This window comes from Triticum urartu, chromosome 2A (genome assembly GCF_056163025.1).
Source record: "Triticum urartu cultivar PI428250 chromosome 2A, HENAU_Tu73, whole genome shotgun sequence".
Classification (NCBI taxonomy): domain Eukaryota; kingdom Viridiplantae; phylum Streptophyta; class Magnoliopsida; order Poales; family Poaceae; genus Triticum; species Triticum urartu.
In genome coordinates, this window is record NC_141874.1 from 38,364,188 (window position 1) to 38,377,502 (window position 13,315).

General features: G+C 43.3%; 1 protein-coding gene, 1 long non-coding RNA gene and 1 pseudogene across 2 annotated transcripts; 1 reads left to right on the forward strand and 2 right to left on the reverse strand.

The window, feature by feature from the left end:
* Positions 1-608: 608 nt before the first annotated feature.
* Positions 609-3,223, forward strand: LOC125534838 (uncharacterized). The gene is made up of 3 exons (XM_087540709.1): positions 609-2,227; positions 2,310-2,473; positions 2,516-3,223. Exons 1-3 carry the CDS (start codon positions 706-708, stop codon positions 3,221-3,223), a joined length of 2,394 nt encoding a protein of 797 aa, XP_087396835.1. The 5' UTR covers positions 609-705.
* A 1,753-nt stretch (positions 3,224-4,976) lies between these two features.
* On the reverse strand, positions 4,977-7,525 carry LOC125534836 (uncharacterized; annotated as a pseudogene).
* Positions 7,526-8,097, reverse strand: LOC147983387 (uncharacterized). Its single transcript, XR_015614967.1, has 3 exons — positions 7,948-8,097; positions 7,710-7,863; positions 7,526-7,610 (listed from the first exon to the last, which is right to left on the reverse strand). It is a non-coding gene; the product is annotated as an uncharacterized LOC147983387 (long non-coding RNA).
* Between the last annotated feature and the right edge of the window lie 5,218 nt (positions 8,098-13,315).

The following is a 13,315-nucleotide window of genomic DNA, read 5'->3' on the forward strand; positions in this document are numbered from 1 at the left end:
CTGTGCGCTTGCACAGGGCCCCCTCGCTTTCAGGGGCCTCCAAATTTATTTGCAACAGTATATATACTAAGCTAAAAAAATTAACCTTTTGGGCCTCTTGGCCTGGTATCCTGGACCTGGAGCAGCCCCGACTAGTCTATGCCTCATCCATAGGATCGATCCAATGAAAAAGAAAAAAATCAGCGATCGATCGTCATCGACACGAGCGAAGCGACGAGGTGTCTCTTCGTCTATTCGTCTGGCACTGGCGGCAGGTTAGTGTTCTTCCGATCCTTCCTTTCCTTCCTTACAAATCTCATGATTCCGTTCCAACTTCCAGCGCTGTAGGCCCTTTTCAGGATTCAAGAGGACAGGAGCAGCATGAACAGCCGGACAACAGCAGAAGGGAGGACCTGAACTGAATCACTTGAAAGGCAAGGAAAGTTCAGGCCAATCTCCCGATCTTCGTTTTTTAAGCGTCGTCGCGTCAATACCTAGCAATCCTGACATCTGTGAGCCCTTTGGCCTTTACTTTGAAATTTTGATTTCTGCCAGCTGTTTGATTCTTCCAAAATCTTGTAGTTAATTTTAATATTCTTTTCATCTATTAGGTGTCTAGTATTGCAAGATCCAAGTCATGTCTGCATTTAGAAAACATGAATCTGGTCACAAAAAGCGTTTGAAGAAACAAAAAAAGAGGATTTAACTCTGTCTCAAAAAGGAGATATGGATAATTTTGTCATAAGAATACCACAAGTGTCGCCCGATAATCAGTCACTTGATAGAGAGCATGCTCCGGATAATAATGTTGACAATGATCCTAGCCCTAGAGATGCCGAGACAGAGATAGAAAATAATGTTGAGAGTGAAGAAAATTGTGATGACATCGGGGCTAGTAATACTGATGGTAACTTGAATACTTCACCTACTGCAGACGTTGGTGATTCTTTTCAGTTTGACATATTTGATCCAAGAAATTGGGATTCCCTTAATTCTAAGCAAATTGATATTTTAGCACAAAAGGGCCCTCAAAGGGACATGTCATTTAAGAAAGGTCGTAAGGATAAATATAAAAGGAGGTTTTCTGCACTATTCTACACTAGAATTCTATCGAATGGAGAGCATTGCGATAGGGATTGGCTTGTCTATTCTGAGGAACTCGATAAAGTGTTTTGCTTCGGTTGTAAATTATTCGCAAAAGGGTATCGAAAAGGTAATTTGGCAAATGAGGGGTACAATGATTGGACACATCTTGGCACTAGACTTAAAGAGCATGAGACAAGTGCAGATCATGTTTTGAATATGACAACTTGGTATGAGTTGCGTACTAGATTACAAAAGCATGAAACAATTGATAAAGCTGCTCAACGACAACTTGAGAGTGAAAAGGAGCACTGGAGAAAAGTTCTGTCCAGAATCGTTTGCATTGTAAAATTTCTTGCCAGGCATAATCTAGCCTTTCGTGGTACTAACAGAAAATTGTATGAAGATAGCAATGGCAATTTCTTGGGTTTGGTTGAGATGTTGGCTGAATTTGACCCGGTTATTCAAGAGCATGTCCGTCGTATTACAAATGAAGAAACTCATACTCATTATCTTGATTTTAAGATTCAGAATGAGTTGATACACCTGCTTGCTTCCGCTATTAGGTATGAGATTGTTAAGAAAATAAAGAGTGCAAAGTACTTCTCTGTCATACTTGATTGTACCCCAGATGCAAGCCATCAAGAAAAAATGTCTATAATCATAAGATATGTTGATTCATCTTCTAGTCATGTTTGCATAGAAGAATCCTTTCTAGGATTTTTAGATGTAAATGATACGACTGGGCAAGGGCTTTTTGAAGTGCTAGAGAATGAACTAAAGCTTCTTGATCTTGATATAGATGATGTGAGAGGACAAGGTTATGATAACGGGTCAAATATGAAAGGAAACCAGCAAGGTGTCCAAAGGAGACTTTTGAATGTAAATCCTAGAGCATTCTATTCTGCTTGTGGTTGTCATAGCCTTAATTTGACACTTTGTGATATGGCTAAGACTTGCGGTAAAGCTAAAGACTTCTTTGGAATCATCCAACGCATATATACGACTTTTGCTAATTCTACTAAGAAATGGCAGATTCTGAAAAATAACATAACAGGATTAACTCCCAAGTCAGTGTCAGCTACACGCTGGGAGAGTCGTGTTGACAGTGTTAAAGCTATTCGACTTCAATGTGCAGACATTCGGGAGGCCCTACTTCAGGTACCCAATATTTTCATATTGTTATGATGTAATTCTTTAGTTTTCTCTAACTATAATATATATTTTCTTTATTTTCACTTCAGGTATCGAGACTGATAATGATACAAAAACGAGCAGTGAGGCTAAAGGTTTGGCAAATAATGAACTTGGAGAGTATGAATTTATAGTGGCGATAGTCATTTGGTATGAGGTATTGTATGCTGTTAATTTAGTAAGCAAACACTTGCAAGAAAAGGATATGCTTATTGATGTTGCTATTGAGAAAGTGCAAGGATTGCTTTCTTTCTTCAAGGGTTATAGGGACACTGGTTTTTTAGAAGCATTGGAGACAGCCAAAGTAATTGCACTTGAGATGGATATTGGTACAACATTTCGTAAAAGACGAGAAATTAAAAGAAAGAGACATTTTGATGAGAACCCAGATGATGCAAATGTTGCCACACAGTCTGCAGAGGAATCATTCAGAGTCAACTATTTTTTACGTATTGTTGATCAAGCAATTCTCTCACTTACAAGCAGATTTGACCAATATCAGGGTTACCAGAAAATATTTGGTTTCTTGTTTACCTCTGAAACATTGCAGTCATTGGATAAGAATAGCTTGAAAACTTCTTGTGACAATCTTGAGGTTGCTCTTAAAAAGGATGGGAAGTCTGACATTGATGCTAATGAACTTTATGTGGAGTTGATGTTTCTTCAAAATTTCATGCCAAAGGAAAATATTGGGCCAGTTGAAATTCTAAAGTTTTTGAAGCGGCATGATTGTTTCCCCAATGCATGTATTGCATATAGAGTTCTGTTGACTATCCCTGTGACTGTTGCTTCGGCAGAACGGAGCTTTTCTAAATTGAAGCTATTGAAGTCCTATATGCGCACTACCATGACACAACAAAGGCTCACTGATTTGGCCACAATAGCACTGGAGAGTAATCTATTGGACAAGATTGATTATGAGGATATTATTACAAAGAACACTAAAAGAATGATGTTGTTTAAGTGAAGACTGAAGACCATACAATCAATAATAGGTGCAATTTTTATATTTTCCAGTTGGTATCTAAGATATTATGAACTTTATATTATTATAGTTATGTTTATGTAGTGTTTTTCTTAGTGAGATAAGGCCCATTTTAGAGTTTCGCACAGGGCCTCCGATTTTGCCGGCTCGGCCCTGGAATCAACTACCCAAGTGTGTGGGATCCGACGACATCAGCTACATTTTCAAGCATGGCGACAGGATGTTGATGGCCAAAAGAGCCCAGTGGACAGTGCAGCAAAACAGGCTTTTCTTCAAGTTGTTTGAGCTAAATAAAAATACGTGTTACGGCTACAGCTGGGCAGAAGTGACTACATTGGACGACCATGCCTTGTTCCTTAGTACCAGGTGCTCCAAAATGATGTACGTGCCAGCAGATAGGCGTGGCGGAGTAGAGAGAAACCACATCTACTACCACCATTTCAATTTACCAGGTGATACTAATCGCATCTGTAATGATGTGCAATTGATGAGATGTAACTGCGGCAAACATTTGTATTGTAGGAAAGACAAAAAAATCAATGGAGTGGATAGGATCAAGTCAACAGGATATTACATGACTAGCAACTATAACATTACTAATCACCGTAAGGGTCTGATGTGGCTTCTCCCTCTGGATTTCTAGCTGCTCAATGTCGTTGCAGCATGTATCAAAATTACAATGTTAGCTGCTTTCTACAGAAACGTGGTTTTATGACTTTGCTAGTTGTCGGTGAGTTTTCATGTGTGTGTGTGTGTGTGTGTGTGTGTGTGTGTGTGTGTGTGTGTGTGTGTGTGCGCGTGCGTGCGTGCGTGCGTGCGTGCGTGCGTGCGTGCGTGCGTGCGTGTGCGTGTGCGTGTGCGTGTGCGTGTGCGTGCGCGTGCGCGCGCGCTAAATCGGAGCCTACATATATTCTCCCCCTTCATTCCCAAAATTCATTGTTTTAATTTTGAATCTATTTTCACTTGATATACCAGAACAAATTAAGGTATGTTATTCTTCCCCATGTGATTGCCACGGATTTGCCTACTCAAGAAAGACACACAAGATTTTAATATGCAGTCAAGCTCAACACGAACAAATGACTTGAATGTCACAACCTAAGGGGTGAAAATTCCTGAATATTCCCGTCAATAACAAATTCATGTAATCCTATTAAATTAAGATTTATGGAACTAGCTTGAAGTCAAACAAAATTCTGTATTCGAATGTGATCGGGCACAAACACATATATGCACATTCAACTTTTTGCAGCTGCTTCCGCAGGGCTACTGGGCTACCAAATCCCGCCGTCTACCTACCTCCTCTTTTGACTCTATCCTCGGCCGCCATTTCCACCTGCAGGTGACACGATGGCGGTAGCCACCCTAGCTAGTTACCATAGGAGGACAGGGAGATGCAGGGACCGTGTGAACACGCTGACTCCATGATTGATAGGCGGATCGACGAGCACCGACGATGGAGGCGTCAGGTATCCCGTGGCATGTTACGGTGGTGGCGTCCACAGGGCCGGCGGCCGGATCTGGATGACGCGTTGGCTCGTGGTGGTAGTTGGGTGAAGGCCAGGGCCGAGCCGGCAAAATCGGAGGCCCTGTGCGAAACTCTAAAATGGGCCTTATCTCACTAAGAAAAACACTACATAAACATAACTATAATAATATAAAGTTCATAATATATTAGATACCAACTGGAAAATATAAAAATTGTACCTATTATTGATTGTATGGTCTTCAGTCTTCACTTAAACAACATCATTCTTTTAGTGTTCTTTGTAATAATATCCTCATAATCAATCTTGTCCAATAGATTACTCTCCAGTGCTATTGTGGCCAAATCAGTGAGCCTTTGTTGTGTCATGGTAGTGCGCATATAGGACTTCAATAGCTTCAATTTAGAAAAGCTCCGTTCTGCCGAAGCAACAGTCACAGGGATAGTCAACAGAACTCTATATGCAATACATGCATTGGGGAAACAATCATGCCGCTTCAAAAACTTTAGAATTTCAACTGGCCCAATATTTTCCTTTGGCACGAAATTTTGAAGAAACATCAACTCCACATAAAGTTCATTAGCATCAATGTCAGACTTCCCATCCTTTTTAAGAGCAACCTCAAGATTGTCACAAGAAGTTTTCAAGCTATTCTTATCCAATGACTGCAATGTTTCAGAGGTAAACAAGAAACCAAATATTTTCTGGTAACCCTGATATTGGTCAAATCTGCTTGTAAGTGAGAGAATTGCTTGATCAACAATACGTAAAAAATAGTTGACTCTGAATGATTCCTCTGCAGACTGTGTGGCAACATTTGCATCATCTGGGTTCTCATCAAAATGTCTCTTTCTTTTAATTTCTCGTCTTTTACGGAATGTTGTACCAATATCCATCTCAAGTGCAATTACTTTGGCTGTCTCCAATGCTTCTAAAAAACCAGTGTCCCTATAACCCTTGAAGAAAGAAAGCAATCCTTGCACTTTCTCAATAGCAACATCAATAAGCATATCCTTTTCTTGCAAGTGTTTGCTTACTAAATTAACAGCATACAATACCTCATACCAAATGACTATCGCCACTATAAATTCATACTCTCCAAGTTCATTATTTGCCAAACCTTTAGCCTCACTGCTCGTTTTTGTATCATTATCAGTCTCGATACCTGAAATGAAAATAAAGAAAATATATGTTATAGTTAGAGAAAACTAAAGAATTACATCATAACAATATGAAAATATTGGGTACCTGAAGTAGGGCCTCCCGAATGTCTGCACATTGAAGTCGAATAGCTTTAACACTGTCAACACGACTCTCCCAGCGTGTAGCTGACACTGACTTGGGAGTTAATCCTGTTATGTTATTTTTCAGAATCTGCCATTTCTTAGTAGAATTAGCAAAAGTCGTATATATGCGTTGGATGATTCCAAAGAAGTCTTTAGCTTTACCGCAAGTCTTAGCCATATCACAAAGTGTCAAATTAAGGCTATGACAACCACAAGCAGAATAGAATGCTCTAGGATTTACATTCAAAAGTCTCCTTTGGACACCTTGCTGGTTTCCTTTCATATTTGACCCGTTATCATAACCTTGTCCTCTCACATCATCTATATCAAGATCAAGAAGCTTTAGTTCATTCTCTAGCACTTCAAAAAGCCCTTGCCCAGTCGTATCATTTACATCTAAAAATCCTAGAAAGGATTCTTCTATGCAAACATGACTAGAAGATGAATCAACATATCTTATGATTATAGACATTTTTTCTTGATGGCTTGCATCTGGGGTACAATCAAGTATGACAGAGAAGTACTTTGCACTCTTTATTTTCTTAACAATCTCATACCTAATAGCGGAAGCAAGCAGGTGTATCAACTCATTCTGAATCTTAAAATCAAGATAATGAGTATGAGTTTCTTCATTTGTAATACGACGGACATGCTCTTGAATAACCGGGTCAAATTCAGCCAACATCTCAACCAAACCCAAGAAATTGCCATTGCTATCTTCATACAATTTGCTGTTAGTACCACGAAAGGCTAGATTATGCCTGGCAAGAAATTTTACAATGCAAATGATTCTGGCAGAACTTTTCTCCAGTGCTCCTTTTCACTCTCAAGTTGTCGTTGAGCAGCTTTATCAATTGTTTCATGCTTTTGTAATCTAGTACGCAACTCATACCAAGTTGTCATATTCAAAACATGATCTGCACTTGTCTCATGCTCTTTAAGTCTAGTGCCAAGATGTGTCCAATCATTATACCCCTCATTTGCCAAATTACCTTTTTGATACCCTTTTGCGAATAATTTACAACCGAAGCAAAACACTTTATCGAGTTCCTCAGAATAGACAAGCCAATCCCTATCGCAATGCTCTCCATTCGATAGAATTCTAGTGTAGAATAGTGCAGAAAACCTCCTTTTATATTTATCCTTACGACCTTTCTTAAATGACATGTCCCTTTGAGGGCCCTTTTGTGCTAAAATATCAATTTGCTTAGAATTAAGGGAATCCCAATTTCTTGGATCAAATATGTCAAACTGAAAAGAATCACCAACGTCTGCAGTAGGTGAAGTATTCAAGTTACCATCAGTATTACTAGCCCCGATGTCATCACAATTTTCTTCACTCTCAACATTATTTTCTATCTCTGTCTCGGCATCTCTAGGGCTAGGATCATTGTCAACATTATTATCCGGAGCATGCTCTCTATCAAGTGACTGATTATCGGGCGACACTTGTGGTATTCTTATGACAAAATTATCCATATCTCCTTTTTGAGACAGAGTTAAATCCTCTTTTTTTTTGTTTCTTCAAACGCTTTTTGTAACCAGATTCATGTTTTCTAAATGCAGACATGACTTGGATCTTGCAATACTAGACACCTAATAGATGAAAAGAATATTAAACTTAACTGTAAGATTTTGGAAGAATCAAACAACTGGCAGATATCAAAATTTCAAAGTAAAGGCCAAAGGGCTCACAGGATGTCAGGATTGCTAGGTATTGACGCGACGACGCTTAAAAAACGAAGATCGGGAGATTGGCCTGAACTTTCCTTGCCTTTCAGGTGATTCAGTTCAGGTCCTCCCTTCTGTTGTTGTCCGGCCGTTCATGCTGCTCCTGTCCTCTTGAATCCTGAAAAGGGCCTATAGCGCTGGAAGTTGGAACGGAGTCATGAGATTTGTAAGGAAGGAAAGGAAGGATCGGAAGAACACTAACCTGCCGCCAGTGCCAGACGAATAGACGAAGAGACACCTCGTCGCTTCGCTCGTGTCGATGACGATCGATCACTGATTTTTTTTTCTTTTTCATTGGATCGATCCTATATGGATGAGGCATAGACTAGTCGGGGCTGCTCCAGGTCCAGGACACCAGTCCAAGAGGCCCAAAAGGTTACATTTTTTTAGCTTAGTATATATACTGTTGCAAATAAATTTGGAGGCCCCTGAAAGCGAGGGGGCCCTGTGCAAGCGCACAGACCCTTAGGCTCGGGCCTGGTGAAGGCAGGCCCAATCGGGGTCATGCGAGCCTGTTGCTCGACTCATGTTTGTCAGCGGGGTTGCTTTGGCAGACGGCTTGAGCACCTGCCACCCAACTCGGCCAGGCCGTGGTGGCGGCATGGAGATGGGTTAGTGTGGCGCTTATCGGATGTGGTAGTTGGAGGTGCATCGGGGATGCTAATTGGCATTTTGCAGTGTGCTGGCGCTGTTGTGGTTGTGCGTCATCTCTCTATGGTCGCGTGAGCTTTGACCCGAGTGTACGTTGGTGGTGCGGTTGGGCTCAAGGACGGCACGACGGACTGTTTTTGGTGGCGGGTTGGCTCCGAGGTGTCGAATGGTGGTGGTTGCATGAGGGATGCAATGATGGTGGCGGTTCGGATGGAGCAGTGGTTTGGAGGGGTGCTTGCTTGTGTGGGGTTGAGCTGGACCTCGTGTGTCGGCTGGTCCAGTGGATAGTGGTTGTAGTGGTGTCAACATCGCTTTGAGCTTGTTGTCATAGTGTGGTGTGGCAGTGTTGTCGTTTTTCTCTGTTTGGCATAGTTCACCATTGATGAATATAGAAGAAGAGTCGCGGCCCAGTCGCAGCTTGAAGCATTTATGCTTCCTCCCAGGTGCCTAATGTAGTGAGGCATTAGTGTCGATGGCATCCCTGTTGTTGGTTTGGCTCTCCTTGCCTCTACCGGTACCCTTGGGTCGCCTCTGAGAAGGTCAGTGCTTCGAGGGGCCTTTTTTCTTCTCCTCGGCGTCCTTAAGGGTGTCGATCATGTACAGGTCGTGGCCCAGCTGCCAATATGGGGTATGGCCATAGGTGAAGCCGCTCGTGATGTGTCGCCGTCATTTTCATACATGTCGGTTGCTTCATCAGAGCCGTAGTTTAGTATGTTGGTTAAGTCCTCGATTGTAGCGACTAGGTGGATGGTGGGAGGGGCACAAATTTCCCTATCGTCAGCTTTACATCCGATCTGATCATAGACTAAGGATGACATCGCTAGATATGGATTCGTTCTAGCATCTCGTTTAACTCCGAAAGATCCTCAATATCCTGACTGTAGGCCATGTTGATATGGAAAATTCTCCATGGGTTGTTTGACGCAACTTCATGTTCTTGGTTGGCCAGGGTTGACTCCTGGTTCACCGGCTGAGAGGTCGGGCCCAAGTTTAATGCAGAGTCTGAGGTCGGGCTAGACTCGAGGTCAAGATCTTAGGTGGCAGTGGTCGGATCCGTGCTTAAAATTGTGTCCAACGTGGCGATGATCAAGTCCATACTCGAGGTCGGCTCTGACACGAGATCTGATCTGAGGCCCGGATCAGGGGTTGGCTCTGTGGTTAAGGTCAGGATGTCCGAAGAGTTCTCAAGCCGATCCGGCATCCAGCCAGAGAGGGCGAGATTACCGCGCGAGTCGGCGGTGCACTCCAAGCTCGCGAAAGTGATGATCTGGTTTGGGACGAAGTTTTTGACACGGTCGAGGTGACCGGCTGAATTGGCGTGCAGAACAAAGCTGCCAAACGCAAAGAGGTGGTCGGGGACGAATATGTCACCGTAGCCAGTGTCGTTGTTGATCTGCAGATAAGCCATTGATCCTTTTCGACCACACAATGGAACTCTCAATGAAAATACCAATTTCAGTACTAAAACTTGCAGATCTCGGGTAGGGAGTCCCGAGCTATGGATCTAGAAACGATAGTAACAGGAGACGAAGGGCACGATATTTTACCCAAGTTTGGGCCCTCTTGAAGAGGTAAAACCCTACGTCCTGCTTGATTATATTGATGATGGAGTATCGAATACATGTTTGACCTAGCTACCTCGAGATCGTATGTTGTGTTCCAAACCGTAAGGCTGGTTATTGTGATTTTGTCTCTACGGACTAAACCCTCCGGCTTATATAGGCACCAGGGGTATCTAGGGTTACACATGGTTGGTTGTCAACTAGGGATAATCATGCCAATTGGTGGAGCAGTCCCTGAAGTACACGATAAGTCTTCGACTGAGTCCATCTTGGTCACGTTTGAGATCGAGGCTTCTAGAGTCCTTCCTTGTGAGATCGGTGGGCCATAAGCTCAGCGCATGGACAGTGGACCAACTAGGTTGGTACCTCTTAGTCCAGGACACCGTCAATTAGGCTTTGGGTGAAAGGTTTGGGTTCAATGCAGGTCATTGCCGGTGATGATGGCTCCCATGGGCGTCCTTCTCCTCCTTGGAGGCATTACTGAAGAGTGCTTTCCTCACCACTGGGACGTATCTGACCAGAGTGGAAGAGATGGTGGTGTCTTTTGGTTGGGCTGGATTTCCCCGAAGGCTCGATAGGGCGGTCGTGCAAATCATGGAGAAAGCTTTGTGATCAACAACGGTCGATGCCGGGGTCAATTATGGATCTGCTAGATAAGCAAAAATATTAATCGCACGAGGAGCAAAAGAAATTGGTAAGTGCATAAATCACAAGGATTCACCATAAGATCAAGTAATGATGTAGTTGTTTCTTTGCTTTGAGGTTGCTCACCACGTATGACATGTGGCAACGATGTAATTGTTTCTAAGAGTGATTCCTCTATTTTTATTTTGCATCATGGGTCCTCTATCGCCTATCTTGTTTTTTCATTGACAATATAATTCTCACTACTAATTAACACCACGACCACTCTCCATTCAATTATTCACTCACCCAAATCTTCCGTCTCCATGAATGATTTGGGTGATGTAGATCACTTCCTTCAGGGCAACGATATAATTGTTTCTAAGAGTGATTCCTCGATTTTTATTTTCCATCATGGTTCCTCTACCACCTTTTTTTCATTGACAATATAATTCTCACTACTAATTGACACCACAATCACCCTCCATTCAATTATTCACTCAAATCTTCCTTCTCCATGAATGATTTGGGTGATGTAGATCACTTCCTTCAGATTAATGCCGTAAGTAATTGATGTGGCTTGCTTATCTCTTAATAACAGTACACGCTCAAACATCTAGACCGTGTGCACATGCTCAACTGCAATCCCATAAACATACCCATTTATACACGTTCTAAGGAGCCTTCCATGAAGGGCACTCCTTTACAAAACCACACCCACTATCGCAGTCTTGGAGGGGCTTTTCAATATCTCACACTAACCCGGCAAGACACTGTTTATGCGGTGCAACAAGTGTGCTCATTTATGCATCAACAGAGGGACACCCATGTGCAACTAATTAAGTGCACACTACGCTATCTAGGCCGTAAGGGGAATGGCCGTTGTGGTCATTGTTCCGGAAAATGTAGTCACACAATATGAAGTTGTTTACCTAGACACTGATGTTTGGAGGGTTACCAACAATGGAGGTGAAGCTTAAACATCAACATATAAGGGTGGCTATCAACCCTAAGATGCGTTACCGAGGTATAGCACGATCCCGAATCATGGTAGAGTACTGCTCACTGTCGTTGCCTGCACTTTTGCTTCACTAATTGCCGGTACCTGCGTGTTTGTGCATAAAATTTCCTCTAATTTGTAGTACTCCCTCCTTTCCAACATCTTAGGCGTATTATTTTGCATGCAATCCTTAATGTAGGGTGCACAGTAACAACCTCCCCAACGATCGCGTAATCCTAGTTTCAGATTGGATCGGTCAAACAAGACTGGGTCCAAAGAATCCGTGCATGTCTCCCTCTTTCTTCTGCATGCCTCCCTCGTACAATTTTCGTGCTAATAATTAATACGCCCAAGATATTTTTCTGAGAGCAACCACATAATTCATTTCACTAATAGAAAATAAAGTTACATAGCCAAACATACGTGAAAACTGAAAGACTAACCAGAAAAACACGACTGTCCTAAAAACTTTGCATATAGACTCCTAAAAGATAGAAAAATATAGAATTATCCCTAGCTTCTCTTGCACTGCCGAAGCCAGCGGTCCTCGCCCAAATCTAGCATCGTCAAAGCGCACGCCAAAAAAGACATTGAGCCTCCACCATTGCCAAATCTAGGGAAGCACCATTGCCAAAGAGGCTTTGTAAGTCGATGAACAGGCCCGCTGCAAGCAGCAAGGCACACGTCGATGTGGCACATCGACCGGAGAACATCCCTGTGCTACCTTGGACCAAGATCCGCTGGATCCCATCGACGGGGTCGGGGAGAACGAGAGATCCACCACCATCGGACCAAACTCCTCGCTCCAGAGCATCCATCTCGCCCTGGCCACCAATGCCGCCGGGAATAGCACATACGCCATCGACATATCAAGAGGCTAATCTCACTAGATCTGAAGAATGGCGAGAGGACCAAGCCACCTACTTCATTGTGCCACCATGTAGATCTTTAAAATGTGTGGTTACTTGCAGCTCTGGCGGCCGCTTAGCCGCCTCCAGGATCGGGACGTCATCAACAACCTCATCGCCGACCTTCATTCGATGGCCTTCCGCTTGGCGCCCCGCTCCCCCCGCCACCCCCGGAGCCTGACTAGATGCTTTGCCGCCCCCTGCGTGTGCGTGCCTTTCTTTTTTTCCTTTCTCAGGGCTTGCTGAGCTGTGCCCTCAGCATTAACCCTATTTAACTACTTGTTGTGCTAGACCTCTGGGTGTGTGTGTGTTGTTGAACCTTGTTGGATGTTTGGCTTTATCTATAAAGCAGGGCGAATGCCTTTTTCGGTAAATAGCACATACGCCATCAACATATCAAGAGGCTAATCTCACTAGATCTGAAGAATGGCGAGAGGACCAAGCCACCTACTTCATGGTGCCGCCGTGTAGAGCACCGCCAAGATGGGGGGAGGGGGGGGGGGGGGAGAAGCAATGGCATCTTACTCTGACGCGGCGCCACCGATGCGGCACCCCTGAAAAAACCTAGCCCAACCCTAACTACTCGCTAAGATCGAAATGGCGAGGTTCCCATCCCCTGCAGCAGGGATGAGAGATCTTGCTAGCGGAGGTAGTGGGCAAAAGTTTTGGTTGCTGTCACTGCCTGTTGCAGAGGTGGAGGGCAGATCCAAAGTTACCCCGAAACTTGTCAATCCTCCCAAGATTTTCGGAAGGAGGGAGTAGTATGTTTCTCTCAACATTTATTGTCCTCAAATATGTAGCATGTTGCAGACCCGGCGTTTTGCT

Coding starts and splice junctions, on each gene's coding strand:
- LOC125534838 (XM_087540709.1), top strand. CDS start 706: ATGGATAATTTTGTCATAAGAATACCACAAGTGTCGCCCGATAATCAG. Junction 2,228..2,309: donor GGAGGCCCTACTTCAGGTAC/CCAATATTTTCA, acceptor TCACTTCAGGTA/TCGAGACTGATAATGATACA. Junction 2,474..2,515: donor AAAAGGATATGCTTATTGAT/GTTGCTATTGAG, acceptor TCTTTCTTCAAG/GGTTATAGGGACACTGGTTT.